This window comes from Cotesia typhae, unplaced genomic scaffold (assembly GCF_013202065.1).
Source record: "Cotesia typhae breed Kobodo isofemale line unplaced genomic scaffold, CoteBio_Ctyphae contig_11, whole genome shotgun sequence".
Taxonomy (NCBI): Eukaryota; Metazoa; Arthropoda; class Insecta; order Hymenoptera; family Braconidae; genus Cotesia; species Cotesia typhae.
Window position 1 is genome coordinate 2,767,549 of NW_027423711.1, and position 19,138 is coordinate 2,786,686.

At 24.9% G+C, this 19,138-nt stretch overlaps 4 protein-coding genes across 7 annotated transcripts; 2 read left to right on the plus strand and 2 right to left on the minus strand.

Moving 5' to 3' along the window:
• Window positions 1–628: 628 nt before the first annotated feature.
• LOC141524449 (deoxycytidylate deaminase-like) lies at window positions 629–3,056 on the minus strand. 2 transcript variants are annotated; one of them, XM_074238352.1, is made up of 5 exons: window positions 3,031–3,056; window positions 1,920–2,000; window positions 1,542–1,789; window positions 1,004–1,214; window positions 629–760 (listed from the first exon to the last, which is right to left on the minus strand). In XM_074238352.1, exons 2-5 carry the CDS (start codon window positions 1,943–1,945, stop codon window positions 706–708), a joined length of 540 nt encoding a protein of 179 aa, XP_074094453.1. In that variant the 5' UTR covers window positions 1,946–2,000; window positions 3,031–3,056; the 3' UTR covers window positions 629–705. The 2 variants fall into 2 exon arrangements, with proteins under 2 accessions (XP_074094453.1, XP_074094444.1); XM_074238343.1 differs by lacking the exon at window positions 3,031–3,056 and adding an exon at window positions 2,098–2,256.
• A 3,060-nt stretch (window positions 3,057–6,116) lies between these two features.
• Window positions 6,117–11,683, plus strand: LOC141524392 (TBC1 domain family member 25). 2 transcript variants are annotated; one of them, XM_074238263.1, is made up of 6 exons: window positions 6,117–6,642; window positions 6,717–6,823; window positions 6,899–6,994; window positions 7,523–8,710; window positions 9,642–10,373; window positions 11,148–11,683. In XM_074238263.1, exons 1-6 carry the CDS (start codon window positions 6,592–6,594, stop codon window positions 11,551–11,553), a joined length of 2,580 nt encoding a protein of 859 aa, XP_074094364.1. In that variant the 5' UTR covers window positions 6,117–6,591; the 3' UTR covers window positions 11,554–11,683. The 2 variants fall into 2 exon arrangements, with proteins under 2 accessions (XP_074094364.1, XP_074094355.1); XM_074238254.1 differs by having other exon boundaries at window positions 6,118–6,642; window positions 6,714–6,823.
• Window positions 11,684–11,697: 14 nt separating this feature from the next.
• LOC141524414 (growth hormone-inducible transmembrane protein) lies at window positions 11,698–14,560 on the minus strand. Its single transcript, XM_074238284.1, has 5 exons — window positions 14,418–14,560; window positions 13,512–13,730; window positions 13,274–13,385; window positions 12,197–12,835; window positions 11,698–12,103 (listed from the first exon to the last, which is right to left on the minus strand). Exons 2-5 carry the CDS (start codon window positions 13,705–13,707, stop codon window positions 12,019–12,021), a joined length of 1,032 nt encoding a protein of 343 aa, XP_074094385.1. The 5' UTR covers window positions 13,708–13,730; window positions 14,418–14,560; the 3' UTR covers window positions 11,698–12,018.
• A 686-nt stretch (window positions 14,561–15,246) lies between these two features.
• Window positions 15,247–18,974, plus strand: LOC141524481 (uncharacterized). Of its 2 annotated transcripts, none has more exons than XM_074238397.1 (5): window positions 15,247–15,266; window positions 15,389–15,515; window positions 16,796–16,923; window positions 17,001–17,332; window positions 17,942–18,974. In XM_074238397.1, exons 2-5 carry the CDS (start codon window positions 15,473–15,475, stop codon window positions 18,093–18,095), a joined length of 657 nt encoding a protein of 218 aa, XP_074094498.1. In that variant the 5' UTR covers window positions 15,247–15,266; window positions 15,389–15,472; the 3' UTR covers window positions 18,096–18,974. The 2 variants fall into 2 exon arrangements, with proteins under 2 accessions (XP_074094498.1, XP_074094505.1); XM_074238404.1 differs by lacking the exon at window positions 15,247–15,266 and adding an exon at window positions 15,281–15,299.
• Window positions 18,975–19,138: the final 164 nt, after the last annotated feature.

Here is a 19,138-nt window from a genome sequence, read left to right on the forward strand (position 1 = left end):
TAATTAACAATAAATCATCTTCATTTTTACATGATTGAAGTTTTGTTATTTAAAGCGTAAATTTAATCAAATTATTCATAGATTCTGACAATGTAACAAAAACAAAGATATTGTATATCAGTACGTACGTGTAAAATAAAAAAATATACAATTTTAAGGTAGATAAAGTAAATTATGACTTAAATACTGCGTATATTACTGTGTATTAATTATAAACATTTATTTCAGTTTTACTGAATGTGTTTTACAATATTTTTTTTTAATTATAAAGAACTGGCTTACAATCAAACTTATTTCGTAACTATGTGAGTTAAAAATATCTTAAATAAAACGTACAAAAGTGGTGTCGAGGTTAATACTGATTGAACAGTTCCAAAATAATTAATCTTTTTTTTTTTGTTAATATAACGGAAATAATTAGAAATAAATGAGTTTCTTGATGAATTTTGAAATGGCAGCAACTGTATGTTTTAATGAAGGAATTTTTTTTAGGCACAAAAAACCTTTGTCAAACTTTGACGATAAAGGGATACATCATATTTTTTTGTCTGCAAAAATAAAAATAATTAATAAGCATATAACATATCTAAAACAATATAAATATTTATAATAAAAATACTTTACATACGATTAGATAGTAATAAAATTTCCTTTCAAAAAACAATTTTTCGCCATGGTGTCTTTTATAAAATAATCTTATGAATATTAATAAGCGTTTTTTAAATTGATTTTGATTACTGGAGTTTTGGGAACATGTTGTCTAAAAATAAAAAATTGATTATAATTATAATATATTGTCCGGAAATATTTATTTTGGAGATATTTTGTCGCAGGATCAAGAATCATGGAACCATTCTCCAAAAACAAATTATCTTAAAATTTATAACTCAAAAATAATATTTAATAATTTATCAGTTGATTTATTTTTTTAATCAACTTAAAATAGCAAATGTCAATAACTGGGTCATTTACCTTAAATAAACTGTAAAAAAAAAAAAATTACCTGTATTCAATGGACGCAGCATCAAACAAAATTTTAGAAGCTTCAGAATTTGTTTTTTCAGGTTCATCATAACTGTAGACAATTTTTTTAATACGGGCTTGTACAATCAATTTTGCACATTCACTGCAGGGGAAAAGCTTGAGGTACATAGTACAATTTCTCAAATCATGTGAATGTTTGTTTAAAATTGCATTAGCTTCAGCGTGACATACTAAAAAAAGCAAAAGAAATGAACTATTTCGTTGTTATAAAAGTGAAATATGATAATTAAATAAGTAAACATCCGAGAATTTGAAAATTTCTAACAAAGTAAATGAAAATGAAAAAAAAAAGTCGAAAAACATTCTTTTCAAAAGGTTCATCATTTCTTGAGCATTTTTAAATTTATATTTTGTAATAATTAATTAAATAACTGAAATAAAAAATATCAGATGTTTACTTTTTTTTATTATTATAATAAATAATAATTTTCTATACTGCTAATAATTTAAATTTAATAACAGCGTTTGAATAAATAAATAAATTATATATTGCTAACCAAAAGTGCTTTTGTTTTGTAATGGATCTTCATTGTGTTTTCCCCATGGAAATTCGTCATCACTACAGCCAAATGGCATTCCATTATAACCTGTGCTTGTAAAATGTCCACGTTCATCAACAATACAAGCCCCAAGCTGGGTACATGGATCCTTACTTAGTTCCGCCACAAGATATGCAACGCCCATAAAGAAATCGTCATCTTCTAAGTAACCATCTTGCCTCGCAACAAGATTGACACCTTCATTGCTAAACCGGAAATTATTTTTGTTAATTAAATTTTTTTAAAAAAATTTGGATGCACCACAGGATTATTTTTTCCGGGTTTATTTAATTACTTTGAAATGAAATATAAATAAGGACTAAACTATGGACTTACAGTGGTTCGTTTGGAATTCCAACCATTGTTATCAATTACTGAATGAATACAAATTTACATACATAAACAGTATCACTTAACCTGAAAAGTATTAATTGTTAATAAATTATTACAATTGTTCAGTGGTTTTTTGTGAGTGTAAGTCAATATTCAAGTTAATTTATAAATCCGTACTTACAAATTTTAGTTAGAGATTGTTAATAATATCTTCAAATCTAATCAAGTGTTTGGATTATTTTATGGCGGGTAAAGGTAAGGATTACCGTCTTGTGAGGTGAGAAACAAGTGTCTGGCGGTTAAATGCAAATTATAATTCAGAGACTCGCTAAAACAGCGCCAGCGTAGCACAGAGCTTTAATAGATGTTGAAAAACCGTAAGACAAATATCAGAAGGATTAACAAATAAGTTTTATAAGAATAAAGTTAGCCGACATTTTTAATTTTTTTATTTTTTTTTTTAATAATTAAATTAGGACAAAAAAATATTTTTTAAAAATTGCATGTGTAATTTTTAAAATTTTCTACATGTGAAATTTTTTCTTTTAAATAATTTTTCAATACAAAAATAAATTCTAAAAATTTTTAGATGTCGGCTAACTTAATTTTCATATAAGTTTTGCAGTCAGCTGGGTGCTGGGAATGTGAAAAGGAATTTACTGTTAAAATTATAGAAATTTATAGTGATGCAGGATCATTTGTTAGAAAAAATCTCAAAATAAACGTTATGATGCAGCAAAAAAAAAAACGAACAATAAACAGAAAAAATTCTAAATTATTGTTTTGAATTTTTTATGATTACTTTTAAATTATAAAATTCCTGAAGACTTGTTACTATTTTTTAATAAAAACTAATTTAGCAGGTATTTGATCATTTTAATAGTTTTTTTAACACATAAATTATGGTAAAAAAAATTTTTTTAAATTAACATGTAGAAATTTTGAAAAATAAAAAATGCAAATTTTTCCAAATAATTTTTTGGAACAAATTTGTTTGTTAAAAAAAAATTTAAAAATTGTAAAGTGACAGCTAAATTTAATATCATTTTTTTTAAATTATAATTTTATAATTTTATTCTAATAATTTTTAGCGCTATTTTAAAAATTAACTCACTTGTTTTTCAGACGCTACCAATTTGATGCTTTCTCAGTGGACACTTCTTTTTACACAGAGAGAAATTACTTAGTTCTCCTGCTTCTTATGTATGCTTATATCCGAACAAAAACAGTTTCACTGTAAAAAAATCGTGCCAAGTCCACGTTCATAAGACTATTAAGAAAAAAATTTTATTTCTTTACAAAAAGATATAAAATAAAAAATTAAAAATCCAAGTAACCGATATGGTTGTATATGATTTTCGAAAATTAAAAAAATTTTTGTAAATTTAAAAATTAAAAGAAACAATTTTGGAACGTATTTAGTGTGCGTAGTTACGAAATATTTCACTTTTTATGAAATTCCTAAATTGTATCTACTAGGACACTTAAAAAAAATTGAAGTACACAATAACGCACACCAAGTACGTTCCAAAATTGTTTCTTTTAATTTTTAAATTTACAAAAATTTTTTTTTAATTTTCGAAAATCATATACAACCATATCGGTTACTTGGATTTTTTAATTTTTTATTTTATATCTTTTTGTAAAGAAATAAAATTTTTTTTTCTTAATAGTCTTATGAACGTGGACTTGGCACGATTTTTTTACAGTGAAACTGTTTTTGTTCGGATTTCAGTTTTTTTTGTAATTATAATAAAAATTGACAATTTTAATTTAATACATTTCCGGTGGCAAACTATCCCCTTTAAGCTATAGTTCATGTAAAAGTTATTCTTGCGCCGCCTGGCGTGTGTAATTGCAAGCTGTCAAATATCTTTTTTTCACTGTAGTTTCCCATCTATCATAAGATTAGCATGCATCGTTATATTATTTAGTCTCTGGCCGTCCGCTTTTTACATAAGAAAAAGTTAAAATCTAAAAATCTGGGTCGCTATAGTTTGTGCTGATTATTTTTAATAATTTTAAATAGAAATTATAAAGATAATTGATAATAATCAAGTAATACGCGTAATAAAAAGCATGAACTACTATTATAAAATATCATATAAAAAAAAAATCAAATTAAATTTAAAAAAAAACTTGTAACCTCAAAAAACGATTCTGCTTACGGTATATACACACTCGGTAGTCTGGCTTGAGAACGGAACTTGGCGCCAGATTCTACCGAATCTGTTGATATTCTTTCCACCAATGTATATGTATGCACGATTTATTTGCATTTTATTAAAACAAATCAATAGATCAATTGTCTACACATACCCAGATTGTTATAAAAATAACAATGACAAATGTAAATTAAGTTAGCCGACATATTAAAATTTTTAGAATTTTTTTTTACTGAAAAAATGATTACAAAAAAATAAAAAAAAATTTTCAATTGCAAAAAAACTTGAAAAACAATGCGTGAAATTTTTTAAAAATATTTTTTAGTTCTAATTTAATAATTAAAAGAAAATCAAAAAATTAAAAACGTCGGCTAACTTTAGTATTATCAATGACAAACCATCACTAATTTTCTTCTTTATTTTTATTAATTTTACTAATTAGGTAAAAAATTAAAAAAACAATTTTTTGTTAATTATTTATAGAAAATTAATTTTTCTATATAAATTACATCTTATAAATAATAAAGAATTTATTTTAAATATCCAGATTAAAATTTTTTTAAAGATTTCTTCACGGATTTATTATGAATTATGATATAACTTTATGATGTTCAAAGTTATACAATAAATCTACTTATATATTTTCATATTATTTATTGAATGGTACAGTAAATTTAAAAACTCAAAACTTGTCATATTTTTAAGAAAAAAAGTGATTATAACATCAGGTACATAACAAATGTAATTTTTTTCCATATTTAAAGAAGAAATTGTTAGGCGTATCAGCTTTTAAGATTTGTGAATAAATAAATAAATAAATAAATAAATAAATAAGTAATTTAGGTAGGATGATTAATTTCAATTGAATTCAGCTTACTAACTGCCTTCCGGTACTGAATTACTACCTATGGATTAAATAAATAATAGAAAAGATTATACATGGAACTTATGTTTCTTAACTATATTTACTCAACGAATTATATATCTATACGAAAAAATAAAAAAAAATTACGTAGTTTAATTCAGATCTAATGCTTAAATAGATAATATACATTTACTGTCTTATTTTTCCACTTTACAGTACACTTAAAATCCGTGTCTTCATTTCAAAAACATGTTGAATAAATATTTAATTTTCCATAGTCGTCATTTTTCACTGAAAATTTTTAGAAGGATTTTTTTATTGTAATTAATTTTAAAAAAAAATTTTTAATGACATTAAAGTAAGCAGCCACTTGAAAATTTTTTTATTTTATTTAACAAATAAATCTTTTCTGAAAAACTATTTTTAAAAAATTGCATTTATAATTTTTTAAAATTTCTAAATGTCAATTTTTTTTTCTCATCTATTTTTGCCATAATTTATTTGTTAAAAAAAATTCTAAAAATTATTAAATATCTGCTAAATTTATTTTCACTAGACTTAACACGCTCGCTTCGCTCGCCCTCATTCTTTTAAAAATCCCGCCACTATCTCAGTCGACAAATCAACAACCTAATAAAATAGTCACAGAAGTGACGTGAAACGATACGACATCCGGCTATCAACTTTTTAGAAGAGGATACATTAATTCCCATAAATTTAAAAAACTGATCAATCGACAGCTGATCGCTAACTTCAGTATCATAATAATTGTTTTTTTTCTTACCAGCAAGTGATCATGTAGATAGTTTGTGTTTTTAAAAACAACTTTCTATACATAAATACAAGTATAGATAGATATACACGTGTATGTATATATATATATATATATATATATATATATATATATATATATATATATATATATATATATATATATATATATATATATATATATATATAGGTTAATTTAATGATTTTTCCGTCGGATACCACCAATAATAACCGAATAAATTATTCAAAAAATCGTAAATATTATAAATCAATGAATTACTGAAAATAAAATAAAATAAAGTAATCAAAAAATTTTTACTATCACCAATAAAAGTAAATAATACAATAAAAAATAAAATTTTACAATAGCAATAACTAACACTAAAATTCAACAATATGATCGTGTTTTAAAGTAAATGAAAAATGAAAAGTGATTTTGTTTGTTTAAATTTAATAATGATTCAATGTGATATTTAAAGCAATACTAAATAATTCTAATGATATCTTATACGGAAGTTATTTGATAAATAATTATTTTTAATCTTCATTTATTCATTAACGTGTAACCTTTTTTCCATATGTGTTTTATAACATTCCTCTCTGATCTTTATTTTTCCAAGAAGAAAAATAATTTTTGTATTATAATTTTATTTTTATCAAATTAATTCAAGTAATTTTATTTTTTATAATTATTCTTTTAATTTCAATGAATATTTTTCAACGAGAATTACTGTCTGTGATGGCCTTCACGGTGTCCTGGATAAAGACTAATATCAATGATTGTATGTGATGTATAAATTTACTTAAAAAAAAAAAAAAAAAAAAAAAAAAAAAAAAATTATTAGTTAAGAAATATTAAAATTATTGTTATAAAATGACTGAGATGTTCGGCGCTCCTCGTGAGGCCGTAAGAGTTAAAGTAAAGGTAAAACCATTAAATAATTTAAATAGTATTTATTTTTAGCATTTGATAATTAATTAATAAATTTTTTTTAGAAGTGTGAGACAAGACATCAACCAGAGTACCGAAAGTTTAGTGTTGACCCACAAATAACATCTATTGAAGTATTGCAAAGCATATTGATTAAAGCCTTTGATATTAAAGGGTAAGAATGCATTGTTTGTTTTTAATAATTATTTAAAAACGTGCTTTTAAAAATATATCAATTTTTTTTTGACAGAGAATTCACCGTATCATATCGAGCGATAGATGACTATGGTTCAGAGACTTATTTATTTCTACTTTCTGATTGGGATCTGGATGCTGCATTTATCAGGTAATATTTTTCATTATTGAGTTTAAAAAATTAAATGACATTAAATTTAGCTATCACTTTACAATTGTTTTAATTTTTTCTAACAAATAAATTATAGCAAAAAAAAATATTAAAATAATGGACTTGTAGAAATTTAAATAAATTAAAAATGCAATTTTTTAAAAATAATTTTCCCTAGCAAATAAATTATAACAAAAAAAAAATATTAAAAAAATGGAATTGTAGAAATTAAAAAAATTAAAAATTCAATTTTTTAAAAGTAATTTTTTAGAACAAATTTTTTTGTTAAAAAAAATTAAAAAATTGTCAAGTGACAGCTAACTTTAATGTCATAAAAATGAATAAATAAAATAATTTTATTTGTATCACCATATTTAGTGTTTTACAAAACTGCTACCATTTTACATTTATAATAATCGTTTTTTAACATTTTTCTTTGGTACACTCTTAATAATTTTTATACTGCATAAAATTACTAGTTTTATAAAAAATGAATCAATAATATTTAAATATAAATTAATATTTTAGTGCTTCGGAGCCTTACTTATATCTCCAAGTAAATTTAAAACCTTTTGGAGAATCTGGTGACTGTGGTTGTGACTGGGAACACAGCAGTCGAGAATTAGCGATAAAACAAGAGTCTGGTTTTCCCTACAAAACTCCAAAACTTCCAGGCTTAATAATGAATAAAGTAGAAAAGACATTAAACATGGTTCAAAGAGCACTAGGAAACTTAGGAGAAGAATCTTCTCAACAAAATATTCAACCACCACGATCACCATTGACTGATGCTGAATTTCGAAAGTTTCTCGATCCAATTGGTCAAGTGATACATTCAAAAGAATTGCGGGCGGTGATTTATTTTGGAGGCATTGAACCAAGTTTAAGAAAAGTAGTATGGAAACATATTTTAAATGTTTATCCGGATGGAATGTCCGGACGAGAGAGAATGGACTACATGAAACGAAAAGCTCAAGAATATCAATCACTTAGAGAAAGATGGAAGTCACTGATGCAGAAAGGTCAAAATGTTGGTGATTTAAGTTACGTTACAAGTATGGTGCGTAAAGATGTTTTAAGAACTGATAGACATCACAAATTTTACGGTGGATCAGATGATAATCAAAATACTGCAAGTTTATTTAATATTTTAACAACTTATGCATTAAATCATCCAAGTGTAAGTTATTGTCAGGGTATGAGTGATCTTGCGTCTCCACTTTTAGTGATTATGCGTGATGAAGCTCAAGCGTACATTTGCCTGTGTGCTTTAATGAGAAGACTCAAGGATAATTTTATGCTTGATGGTATTGCAATGACAACTAAATTTACACACTTAGCAGAAGGTCTTCAATGCTATGATCCTGATTTTTATGCCTATTTAAAATCTCATCAAGCAGACGACTTATTATTCTGTTATCGTTGGTTATTGTTGGAAATGAAACGCGAGTTTGCATTAGAAGATGCCTTGAGAATGCTGGAAGTTCTTTGGGCTGCACTGCCGGCATCACCGCCTAAAGATGAGCTTCACCTTGCTGAAGTTCCATTTCCACCTCCAACACCACCACCGAGTCCAAATATTAAACACATCAGAGAAAATGCATACACTAAAGTTTGTGCTATCAGGCGGCTTAGTTCATCTGCTAGTATTGCAAGCGGAAAGAAGAAGTTTTCTAGTATTGATGATCACGGTGAAACGAGTATTATTGAAAACAGGTAATTAATTAATAATTATTACTATGCATAGGAATTTGTAAAATTTATTTTAGAATAATTTTTAATTGTATTACATTCAATAGGTTCTTGTTTTGAAGATATTTAACATTTGATGTTTATTTAATTTTCATATAACGTTTCGCCATCGCAGTTTCCTCAGGTGCTACAATAATTTAATTATTAATAATATTAATCATTAATAATAATTATAATTCAATTATATATGAGTCATTTTATGTCAAATCAACAAATAGTTGGAATCGACCCCTTTTGATTTGGACAAATTTTAGTCAGAAGTTTTATTTTATTCTACATTGAAGTTCTGCCAAAGGAAAAAAAAATAAAATTTTTTTTAAACGATATGCAAATTCAAAATTTCACAATTTTTTCAATTTTTCAATTTTGTTTTTGTAATATCTCGAACGCTATTATAAATACAAGAATGGCCTTTTGTTTGTTTGAAAGGGGACACTTAAGGCTGTTGGAAAAAAAATATTTTGTAAAAAAATTTTGAAAAATGCCAAATTTGTCAAATTTTGAAGTTTTGAAAATTGTTAAAAATGAAGTTCGCACTTAAAATTTTGGCAAAATTTTTTTTTTGGTAAATACCTTATACTGATCTTAAAAGATCCTGAAATTTTTAGAAGGGTGTTTTTATTTTTTTAAAAAATATAAAGTTTTTAATTTTCAAAAAAAATTTTTTTACAGTTTTTAATGCCAAATTACTCAAACAAATATTAATTTTCAATAAAAACCAATTATTAAATTAATAAAATATAAAATATGACTTTTTGTAATTCAAAACAATTTCACAACATATAATTAGTCTCCAGTAACACAACAGCTGATCAGTTGAAACAAGAACCTATTGAATGTATTATGAACCATGGATAACAACGCAAATAACTTTAATTATATTATTTATTTTAAGATCAACATCTCCAAAAATGATTGAAGCTGAGACAGATAGTCAAATAACTTCAACAAAAAACCGAAAAAACAACATATTGGTAGATAGATTATCTAATAACGAATCATTGGAAGTTAAGTCTAAAATAAGTAGTAATTCTTATGAAATAAAAACCACAAAATCACTGGATGAAACAAAAGTTAGTGAACTAACGGAAAATGAAAAAAAATGTGCAAGAGTTGTCAAAAATCTCAATGAATTTCTTAACTTTACATCTTTAAACCGAAATAAAGTAGGTCCCAGTGATAAACGTGAACTTAAACGAGTTTCTAGTGAAAATGGTGTTATTCGTGTCGTACGAGATGACGCTGGTTCACCAGACGACCCGACTGACTTTTATCCTATGACTACTTCAATGACGAGAGAATTGAGACTAGAATTAGAATCATTAGATCGACAAGTTTTCGGTTCATCTACTTCTAATGAAGCAAATGGTAGTGATCGTGCTACGTCTAAACAAGATTCTGAAGAACCTGACAGTGAAATTGAATTTGATACTGAAGTATCAACGTGTAGTCCAGCAGCTGATGTCTTTGTTTGGGAAAATCCGCTTCATTCCTTAAAAAATAAGATTTCAGCATTTGTCACTACTCCCGATGAATCAACTGAGACAGAATACGATGGTGAAATATTAGAAGACCAAAATGGTGTCAAGTCTGTCACTCCTATCAGACTTTTGAAACGCACTGCTCGGTAATGATTTTTTATTTTAATACTCTATAATTATTATTAATTGAATAATTTTTTTTTAATTTACAATATCTTTAGAACAAATCAGTAGAGTCAGTCAATGTTTAAGTAATCAAAAACGTTTTAAAATATTTAATTTTATAATTTGTTAAATATCGCGTGTTTAATGCAAAAAGGGCGCATAAAAAAATTTTTTTTGTCATTCTTTTTAAAATTATGAAACAAAAAAAAAAACAGAAAATTTTTCTTTATTTATTAAATTTTTTTATTTCATGATTTTAAGAAGTACTTAAAAAATATTGAATAAATAATAATTTTAAACTATTTTTATACAAGCAATGGATGAATAAATTGATCAAAAACTAATGGGATTAAAACAATTTTCAAATAAAAATAAATTAATACAATCACGCATATTTAGAAATTTTTAAAAAATTTTTTTTCAAGTTAGAATGCGCTTCTTTGACTTTACTGGTTTTTTTTTTTTTTTTTTTTTTTTTTTTTTTTTTTTTTCCCAATTTTTAGACCAAAAATGAGCATTTTAATAAATTATTTAGAAAAAAAAATTTATAGGCCCTTTTAGCCTTAGATCAAAAAATTTTTCAATTCCTAAAGCTCGATTAGGAATAAAAAAAAAATTATGTGCCCTTTTAATTTTTGGGACGCTATATATTACATTTTATTTTAAATATCATAATAATTAATCAAAATATTTTGTAAAAAAAAATTATTTTTCAACAAAAAAATTTATTAATTTTATTAATATATTTATCACAGAACGGATTGTACATCTGACAATGAATCTTCTGATAGTTGGCGAGAAAGTGCAATAGCCTTAGATAATCAATTAACTGTAAGACAAGAGCAATGTGAAGAAGCGACAGAATTAACAGCATTAATCCCAGCTGGAACATGTGATGATCAATTAACGGGTTTGTTACCTCCACCATCGGAGTTTGGTGGTGGTAATCCTTTTCTTATGTTTTTATGTATCACAATGCTTTTACAACATCGAGATTTTATTATGCGCAATCAAATGGATTACAACGAAATGGCGATGCACTTTGATAAAATGGTCCGACGTCACAATGTTGCTCGAGTACTTTCACAGGCACGACAATTATTTGCTGGTTATTTGAGAAGATATTCAACTCCTGGCCGACCTGATTACATCAGTGCTTAATTAAATATTTTAAAAAATTGATTTTTTTAATGCGTTAAAAATATGCGAAAATTATAATTTAATTATCATTAAGTATGTATTAGTGGGATATCATATATTAATAAATATCAATCTTCCCTTTTAAAAAAAACTAACTGTTCAAAATCTCGTTTATAAAATTTTATTTTATGTTATTTATCTTTGCTTGATTAATTAATCGACAATAAAATTTATTTATTAATTTAAGTTTGCAAGAATTTATTCTATATTTTATGGTAATTTACATGTAATATTTCCTTAAATATAAATACTTAATAATTTACAATAGATTCAAATTTTTGCTATTATTACTATTTAACATGATTAAATTTATTTTTTTACTTAAATATAAATACTTAATAGTTTACGATGGATTTAAAATCTTGCTACTAATAATTTTTAATATGGTAAAAAAAATAAGATGACGGATTAGCTTAGCTAGAGCATCTACTTGCGTTTTCCACCGTTCCCAGAAAATATATATACCATCCTTATAAATATATTGACAGTATCAAGATAAATAGAGATGGCACTGAAAAAAAAAAAAAAAATTAGAATTAAAGTTTTCAATAAAACTTGATTCATTTATACGAAAAAAATTTTTTAAAATTTAATAAATAATTACTTATTCACTGGATCGAACGGCAGTACAGCGTTTGTTTGGTAGCCATAATTTTGATAAGTTACTGGGTGAGTTTCAGCCCGCTTGATGATTTTTTGTGTGTCATAAAGTAAAAATCCGGAGAAGAGTACAAGTCCACCATATATGACTATACCATGTAATCCAGAACCGATAACTGTGGTAGGTGGTAAAAACATACTTCCAATTGAACTTGCAAATACAACTCCTAATCCAATACCAAGTGGGCCTCCAATTTTAAGAAATTCATCACTTGGTGCACACGCTGCAACTGCTGACAGACCAGCAACAATTCCTGCTGTATAGCAAGCTGCTCTTATAAGAACAGGTCCACCGACAAGTGAAAGAGGTGCAAGAACGGCACCGATTACTCCGGAGTGCAGCATCCATGCAGCTTGTTTAGCACCAAAACCTTCTTGGTAAGGTATACTTCTTACTAAAATTCCCGCTCCAATCATTGCGGCTAAAGTTCCTGCGAAAGCAAGAAATCCTCCTCGAGACATTATCCCCATAATAACTGGCGATCTCAAACATAACGCTGCAGATGCTGCACTAATAGCAATTGAGCCTCCGAAGTACATGTATGTTGAACGGATACGATCTTTCACATATTCTGGCCAAAATCTGATAAAATTAAGATTTAATTAAATTAAAATTTGGTTACAAAACATCATATTTGAGAAAATTTTTTATTTCATCTCTTTAAAAAATAATTTTTTGGGGATTAGTTATTTTTTTATTAATATTTTGAGAAATTTAAATACGAAAGTTATTCTTAAAAAATTTTCCTAAAGTTGATAGTTTCTAAGTTATAAATTTTTGAAAATCGATAATTTGAAAAAATTTGATGATTAATTACACATAAATAAATTACGTAATACTAGGTTTTATTTACATGATCGTAAAGAAGAATATTCAAAGTTTTTATTTAAAAAATAATATCCCGTTGTAATTTTTATTATAAAAAAAAAAAATGATCAAAGTTATTGTATTTATTACGGTTTACTTTTTTCCGTATAAAAATGGTAAATTTATTAGTATTTTATTAAACTAAGCGCTTACCTAGCATGGTCAATGGCACCAGTTCTATCAGCGAGACCTGCTCCATAGTAACACAAAGCTCCAATTCCGATGACAGCAGAGCCAGCAACGAATCCTTTGCCAATATTAGTCGCTTAAACATAAAAACACAATATTTTATTTTTGGAAAATAAGAAATGAAAAATATTGCATCATATTAATTATTAAACTGATTATTATTATTATTATTATTATTATTATTATTATTTTAATATTATACCAGTTTCACCAGCTGGTGCAACTGCATCTTCGATGATTGTTGCTCTTTTACGAGCTGATCTTGTATAGAAAGCTTTCCCATCGCTTGCAAATAATCTAGATCCTTGAATACGAGGAACTTTAGGAACCACTGGTGTTTTTAGTAGAGATATCACTTGGGGTGATACTGTAGCTCGGCAAACTCTTGCCAACAACATCGTTATTGATTTTGGTTCAAACTCTAAACAAAAAAATAAAAATTAATTTATTGTAAAATAATTAATATAAAATTATTATTCTTATTTAAATAATATTAGTGATAAATTAAAAATTATTAAATTCAAAGCCGACTATTTTAAAAATTTTGTGATTTTATAAATTGATAAAATAAAATAAAATATTATTATATTTTTATTTAAGAAGAGGATTGTAAAGCACCGTACTTACATATGTTGAAACGATTTTATAAAATTTCATGTAGACATTTTTTATTTCTAATGACATTAAAGTTAGCAGTTTTGGCCAGTTTTTAATTTTTTTTTAACAAAAAAATTTGTTTTGAAAAATTAATTTTAAAAAAATTAAATTTTTAATTTCTTAAAATTTCTACATGTTAATTTTCTTTTCTAATTTTTTTTTTTGCAATAATTTAATTGTTAAAAAAATTCTTAAAATTATTAAATGCCTGCTAAATAAATTTTCCTTTATTTTTATCAATATTAATAAAGTTCTAGATATTTAAATTGCTGTTGTAAAAACCTTCTACAATAATATTTACTTTAGACTTTCAATATTTTGTTAAATTTATGCATTCATTAGGCCTACAAAAAAAATATAGATTTTTTTAATTGAAATATTTTTTAAAAAGTAAAAAAGTATCGCAAATATTAAGATAAATATTTGCGAAATAAAAAAATTATTTACTTACATGACGCAACTTTTTCTCTTTTTCACAGAATTTTCCAGACCTTTCGATTCAAGAGTTTTCGGGTACTGTGTACTGCGTATGAGTTTAGCTTGATTATACATATGATATGAGTGTGAGCAGAAAATAGACAATTAAAATCTCAGATGGAAAGAGCTTGTAAAGTTACCTTTGGTCGTTAGATGTCCTCAACAGTAAATTTTTGAATCATAAATCAAAATAAAATTTTTTTATGCTAGTTGTTATATTTTATTTCAGTACATATTCACAAATTTTGACAATAAACTTTGGTTTATTTTACTTGTTTAATTAATTTTGAGGTTATCAAAACAAGACAATTTTATTTGAGGCCTAATAAAAATTTATAAGGTCAAAAGCAATTGTTTTATATATTTTTTAAACTATTTGAAATTAATTTATTTGTCTCTTGTTTTGAATATATATTTCCTGATCATGAAGCTAACACGAATCTAAAAATTTTGAGATTTTTTTTTATTGCACAAATGACAAAAAAATGACAAAAAAATTTCAATTGTAAAAAACTTGAAAAACAATGCGTGAAATTTAAAAAAAATATTTTTTTCTTCTAATTTAATTAATGAAAAAAAAATTAAAAAATTAAAAACGTTGACTAACTTTATTATTATTAAAATGTATTCTAAAATTTGTGAAAATTTACCGCTGTCTAGTCAGCTGACTAGAAATTTGCAAAGAGCACACTCTAGTATTCAAAATATGCACTAACCAGAAACGATATCTCTCCTTCTCTTACTTTTTCCGTTTTATTAACTGTTAAAATCTGTTTTCGTCTATTACAGTGTGTGTTTTGTGCTGGTATTCAGTCACCACAAGGTTAGTAAACTCATCGACATCAACAATAATGCCGTAAATAATTATATAGATTAGACTATTTAAATGATTAAGTCATAAGTGTACATACGCATATTATTATCATTTAATATTCATTATTTAAGGTCCTTAAGGTTACAATCAATAACTTTGAAAGTAAGCAACCTGTTATTATTTAGTATGTCGCGAATTATTTCGAGATAGTCATCATGAACACAGTAGATGGAAAATTAGTAGTGCTCGGTTCTCAAGGTATGTTTTTTATGTTCTTTTTATTAAAAAAAATTTATCTATTTATTCCTTTATCATCATTTCAATATTCGATAATTATATAATAATAACTACGTGTTCCTGATAGGGTCTTAAATTTTCATGATGTATTCGAATGTTATCACAATGTCAACAACTGGACAAAGCAGATATTTTTTAAGATTAATCATTTGAGAATTTAAGTTTTGAGATTACTTTAATCCTCCAAGTGTATATTATTAATATCATGGATGATTAATTATAAATATTATTAACATTGAATTATTTATTTTCATGTCAGGTTAAATATATACTAATAATTATTTCAATAGAAGACAAAAAAAAGATTTCTATTTATGAGAAAAAATTTTATGAAAATAAAGTTAGACATCTAAAAATTTTTAGAATTTTTTTTTTATGAAAAAACTATCACAAAAAAATTAAAAAAAAATTTGCACATGTAAAAAACTTCAAAAATTAAAAGTGCAATTTTTTAAAAATATTTTTTTGTTTTAATTAAATTATTTAAAAAAAAAAATCAAAAAATTTAGAACGTTGGCTAACTTTATTGACATAAAAATTTTTAAATACTATAATTCATATTTGTATATTTAATTTATCAAATCTATTTTTTTAATCAATGCTATTTAAACGGAAAGTCTCATCATTCGTTATTTACTGATTCATTTTTATCACAATATAATAGTGAAACAATGTATTCGTGATATCATAAAGAAAATGAGACGCGTTTTATGAAGTTGATTAAAATAACTACTACTCTTATTTAATTCAAATAAGAAATGTTGGTTTATAAGCTGAAACATTCGTTTTATTTTAAATATTTCTTAAATAATTAATTTAAAAAAATTACATGACTCAACAAACAGAAATTAGTAAATGTATTATTATTATTATTATTATTATTTTTTTTTTTTATTGTTTGACAATACTAAATTTAAATGTAGAAAATTATATTTTAAAATAAATTTTATTGTTTGAAATTAAACTAGAAAATTTATAAAAGCAATATTATTAATTAATTTACATGACTAATATTAATTGCTAAACATTATTATTATTTCTTCTAAAAGAAATATTTTAAATACAGCTTATGACGTATTTTATCTCCAAGATATAATTATTATTCACATAATTATCTATAACGTTAAGGTGATTTTTTTGCACAAATTACTTGTTTAAATTATTTTTTACATTTAATAATTATTTTTTTATATAGTTACGCACTTCAATTTTATTAAATTTAATTTTGTATTAATTTACAGGTGTTGGCAAAACCAGTATGATAAGTCGATACTCAGGAAAAACATTTAATCCCCATGCTAGTCCCACAATTGGTGCATCATTTTTTAATTGTAATATAAATTTAGAAAATACAAGGGTAAAAATTCAGGTAATTAAATTAATTAATTAATTAATTATAAATAATTATTTAAGACAACGGTTTCATTATTAATTAAAATTTAATAGATATGGGACACCGCAGGTCAAGAAAGATTCAAATCAATGGCACCAATGTACTACAGAAATGCCAACGCTGCTCTTTTAGTCTTCGATATTACCCAATGCAACACATTTTCTGCTGTAAAATCGTGGATCACTGAATTACGGAGAAACGTTGAAGAGCCAATGGTATTGGTTGTCGTAGGAAATAAGAATGACCTTTCGGATCAACGCAAAGTTGATTCGGAAGACGCTCAAAAATATGCAACAATGATTGGAGCTAGTTATTACGAAACTTCAGTACTTCATAATGAAGGTATCCTGAGAGTATTTCAATCCATTGCCATCGGTCTAGTTAGGTAAAATATTATGTCGACTACAATTATTAATTATTAGTTTAATTAAAATTTAAGGGGAATAGTCACTGTAAAATTTCAAAAAAAAAAAATTTCTTTTTTTTATTTAATCAAAGTTTATACATTTAAAAATCTTTGATTTTTAAGATTTTTTAGGGCTGTTTGAATCCAAAAAAATGAGGAAAAAAAACGAAAAAATTTTTAATATGTCGCTATTTTTTTTTAAATCCAAATTTTCAAAATCTCTTACGTGAAACGATAACCACATGCATGCAGATTACAACGCAGTTTGTTTTTTTTTGTTTTAGATAATCCGTTTTTGATTTGGAGATTTTTAAAAATTTTTCTTATTTAAAAAAAAGTTTGCGTGTCAAATTGATAAAAAATTTGATTTTTGAATAGAAAATACTTGAATCTAAATATTTAAAAAAAAAAATACTTGAAATTAAGGTCGAAAAGTTATAAGAAATCCAGCAATACTAAAAAAAGTCAGGTATAAAAATTTTGCAGTTAATGTGTTTTAAAATTGAACCCAATGGCTATTCCCCTTAATATTGTTGTAAGTAATTTTTAATAGTATTGTTAAATTAAAAAAATAAAATTTATTTAAAGATTAAAAAATGGCGAGCATCATACATCGAGAGACTCACCAAGTTCAGGAATAGGCAGTTTTGATTCAGATTTTCCTCTTACACCATCAAGTGAAGAGGCTCTTGTTAATTCTATTGCTCATGGAATACATGAAAAACCACCAGCGTGCTGCTGAAATCGTACAATTTTAAAAAAAAATTTTTTTTTATTTTTAACATAGCTATTATTTGACAAAACAACAAACTTCGATTTAATGGTTGAATAAAAGTACTTTATCGTGTTATATTTTATAAATATTTAACAACTGCAAATGATTTACATAGACAAGTTGATAAGCGCAAGACTGCCTCTACATATTCATTACTTTTCAGTCTAAATAATATAACAAATTATTTTTGTATGAATCGTTATTTTTTGTATTAAAAAAAAAAAACTAGATATTGAACAATTGAAGTTTCTTTTTTTTACACAATTCAAAACTGCTTTATTCAAATAATCGATTATTTATTGAATGAAGCTATGTGAGTTATCTATGAACCAAAGTCAATTGTAAATAGTTCAATATAAAATGTATAATCATTTATTAATTTCAAACTATAGTACAAAAAATATTAAACGCTTAGCGTTGAATCGTTACATTCTTTACAGAAATTAAATTGTGAAATTTGTTGAAATTTGATGTATTAAAAAGTTGCTAATTAGAAATAAAAAAAAGTAATGAAATATTTTAAAAATTAAACCATAGTCGATGTGTCATACCGAGATATTATACTCTCCTTAGGAGGATTCGGGGTGCTAAATAATTTAATAATTAAACTTTTTGTATATTATTTTATTTTTTTATTTTTTTGTATTTATTTCAGTGAATTTAGTACCCATTTTTGTTCTGCTGTACTTGTTGTTATCTGAAAGTTTATTGTTGAAATGAAATTAGATAGTATAAAATAATTGTAAACTATATTGATTGTATAATTACTGAACTGTTTAATTGTAGAAAATATTTCTTAGTCTATAAATTTTGTTGCTAAAGTAAAAACTATTTTTAAAAATAAAATTATGAAATAGGTATTTTATTAATAAGTACCTGTTTACATTCTACGCTTTAAAAATCAAAATAACTTATAAGAAATTGAAATAAAATGTTGTGAAAAGATATAGAAAACAGAATCGTGAGAATTGAAATACAATTGTCATGCTAACGAAATAAATGTTTTCTCA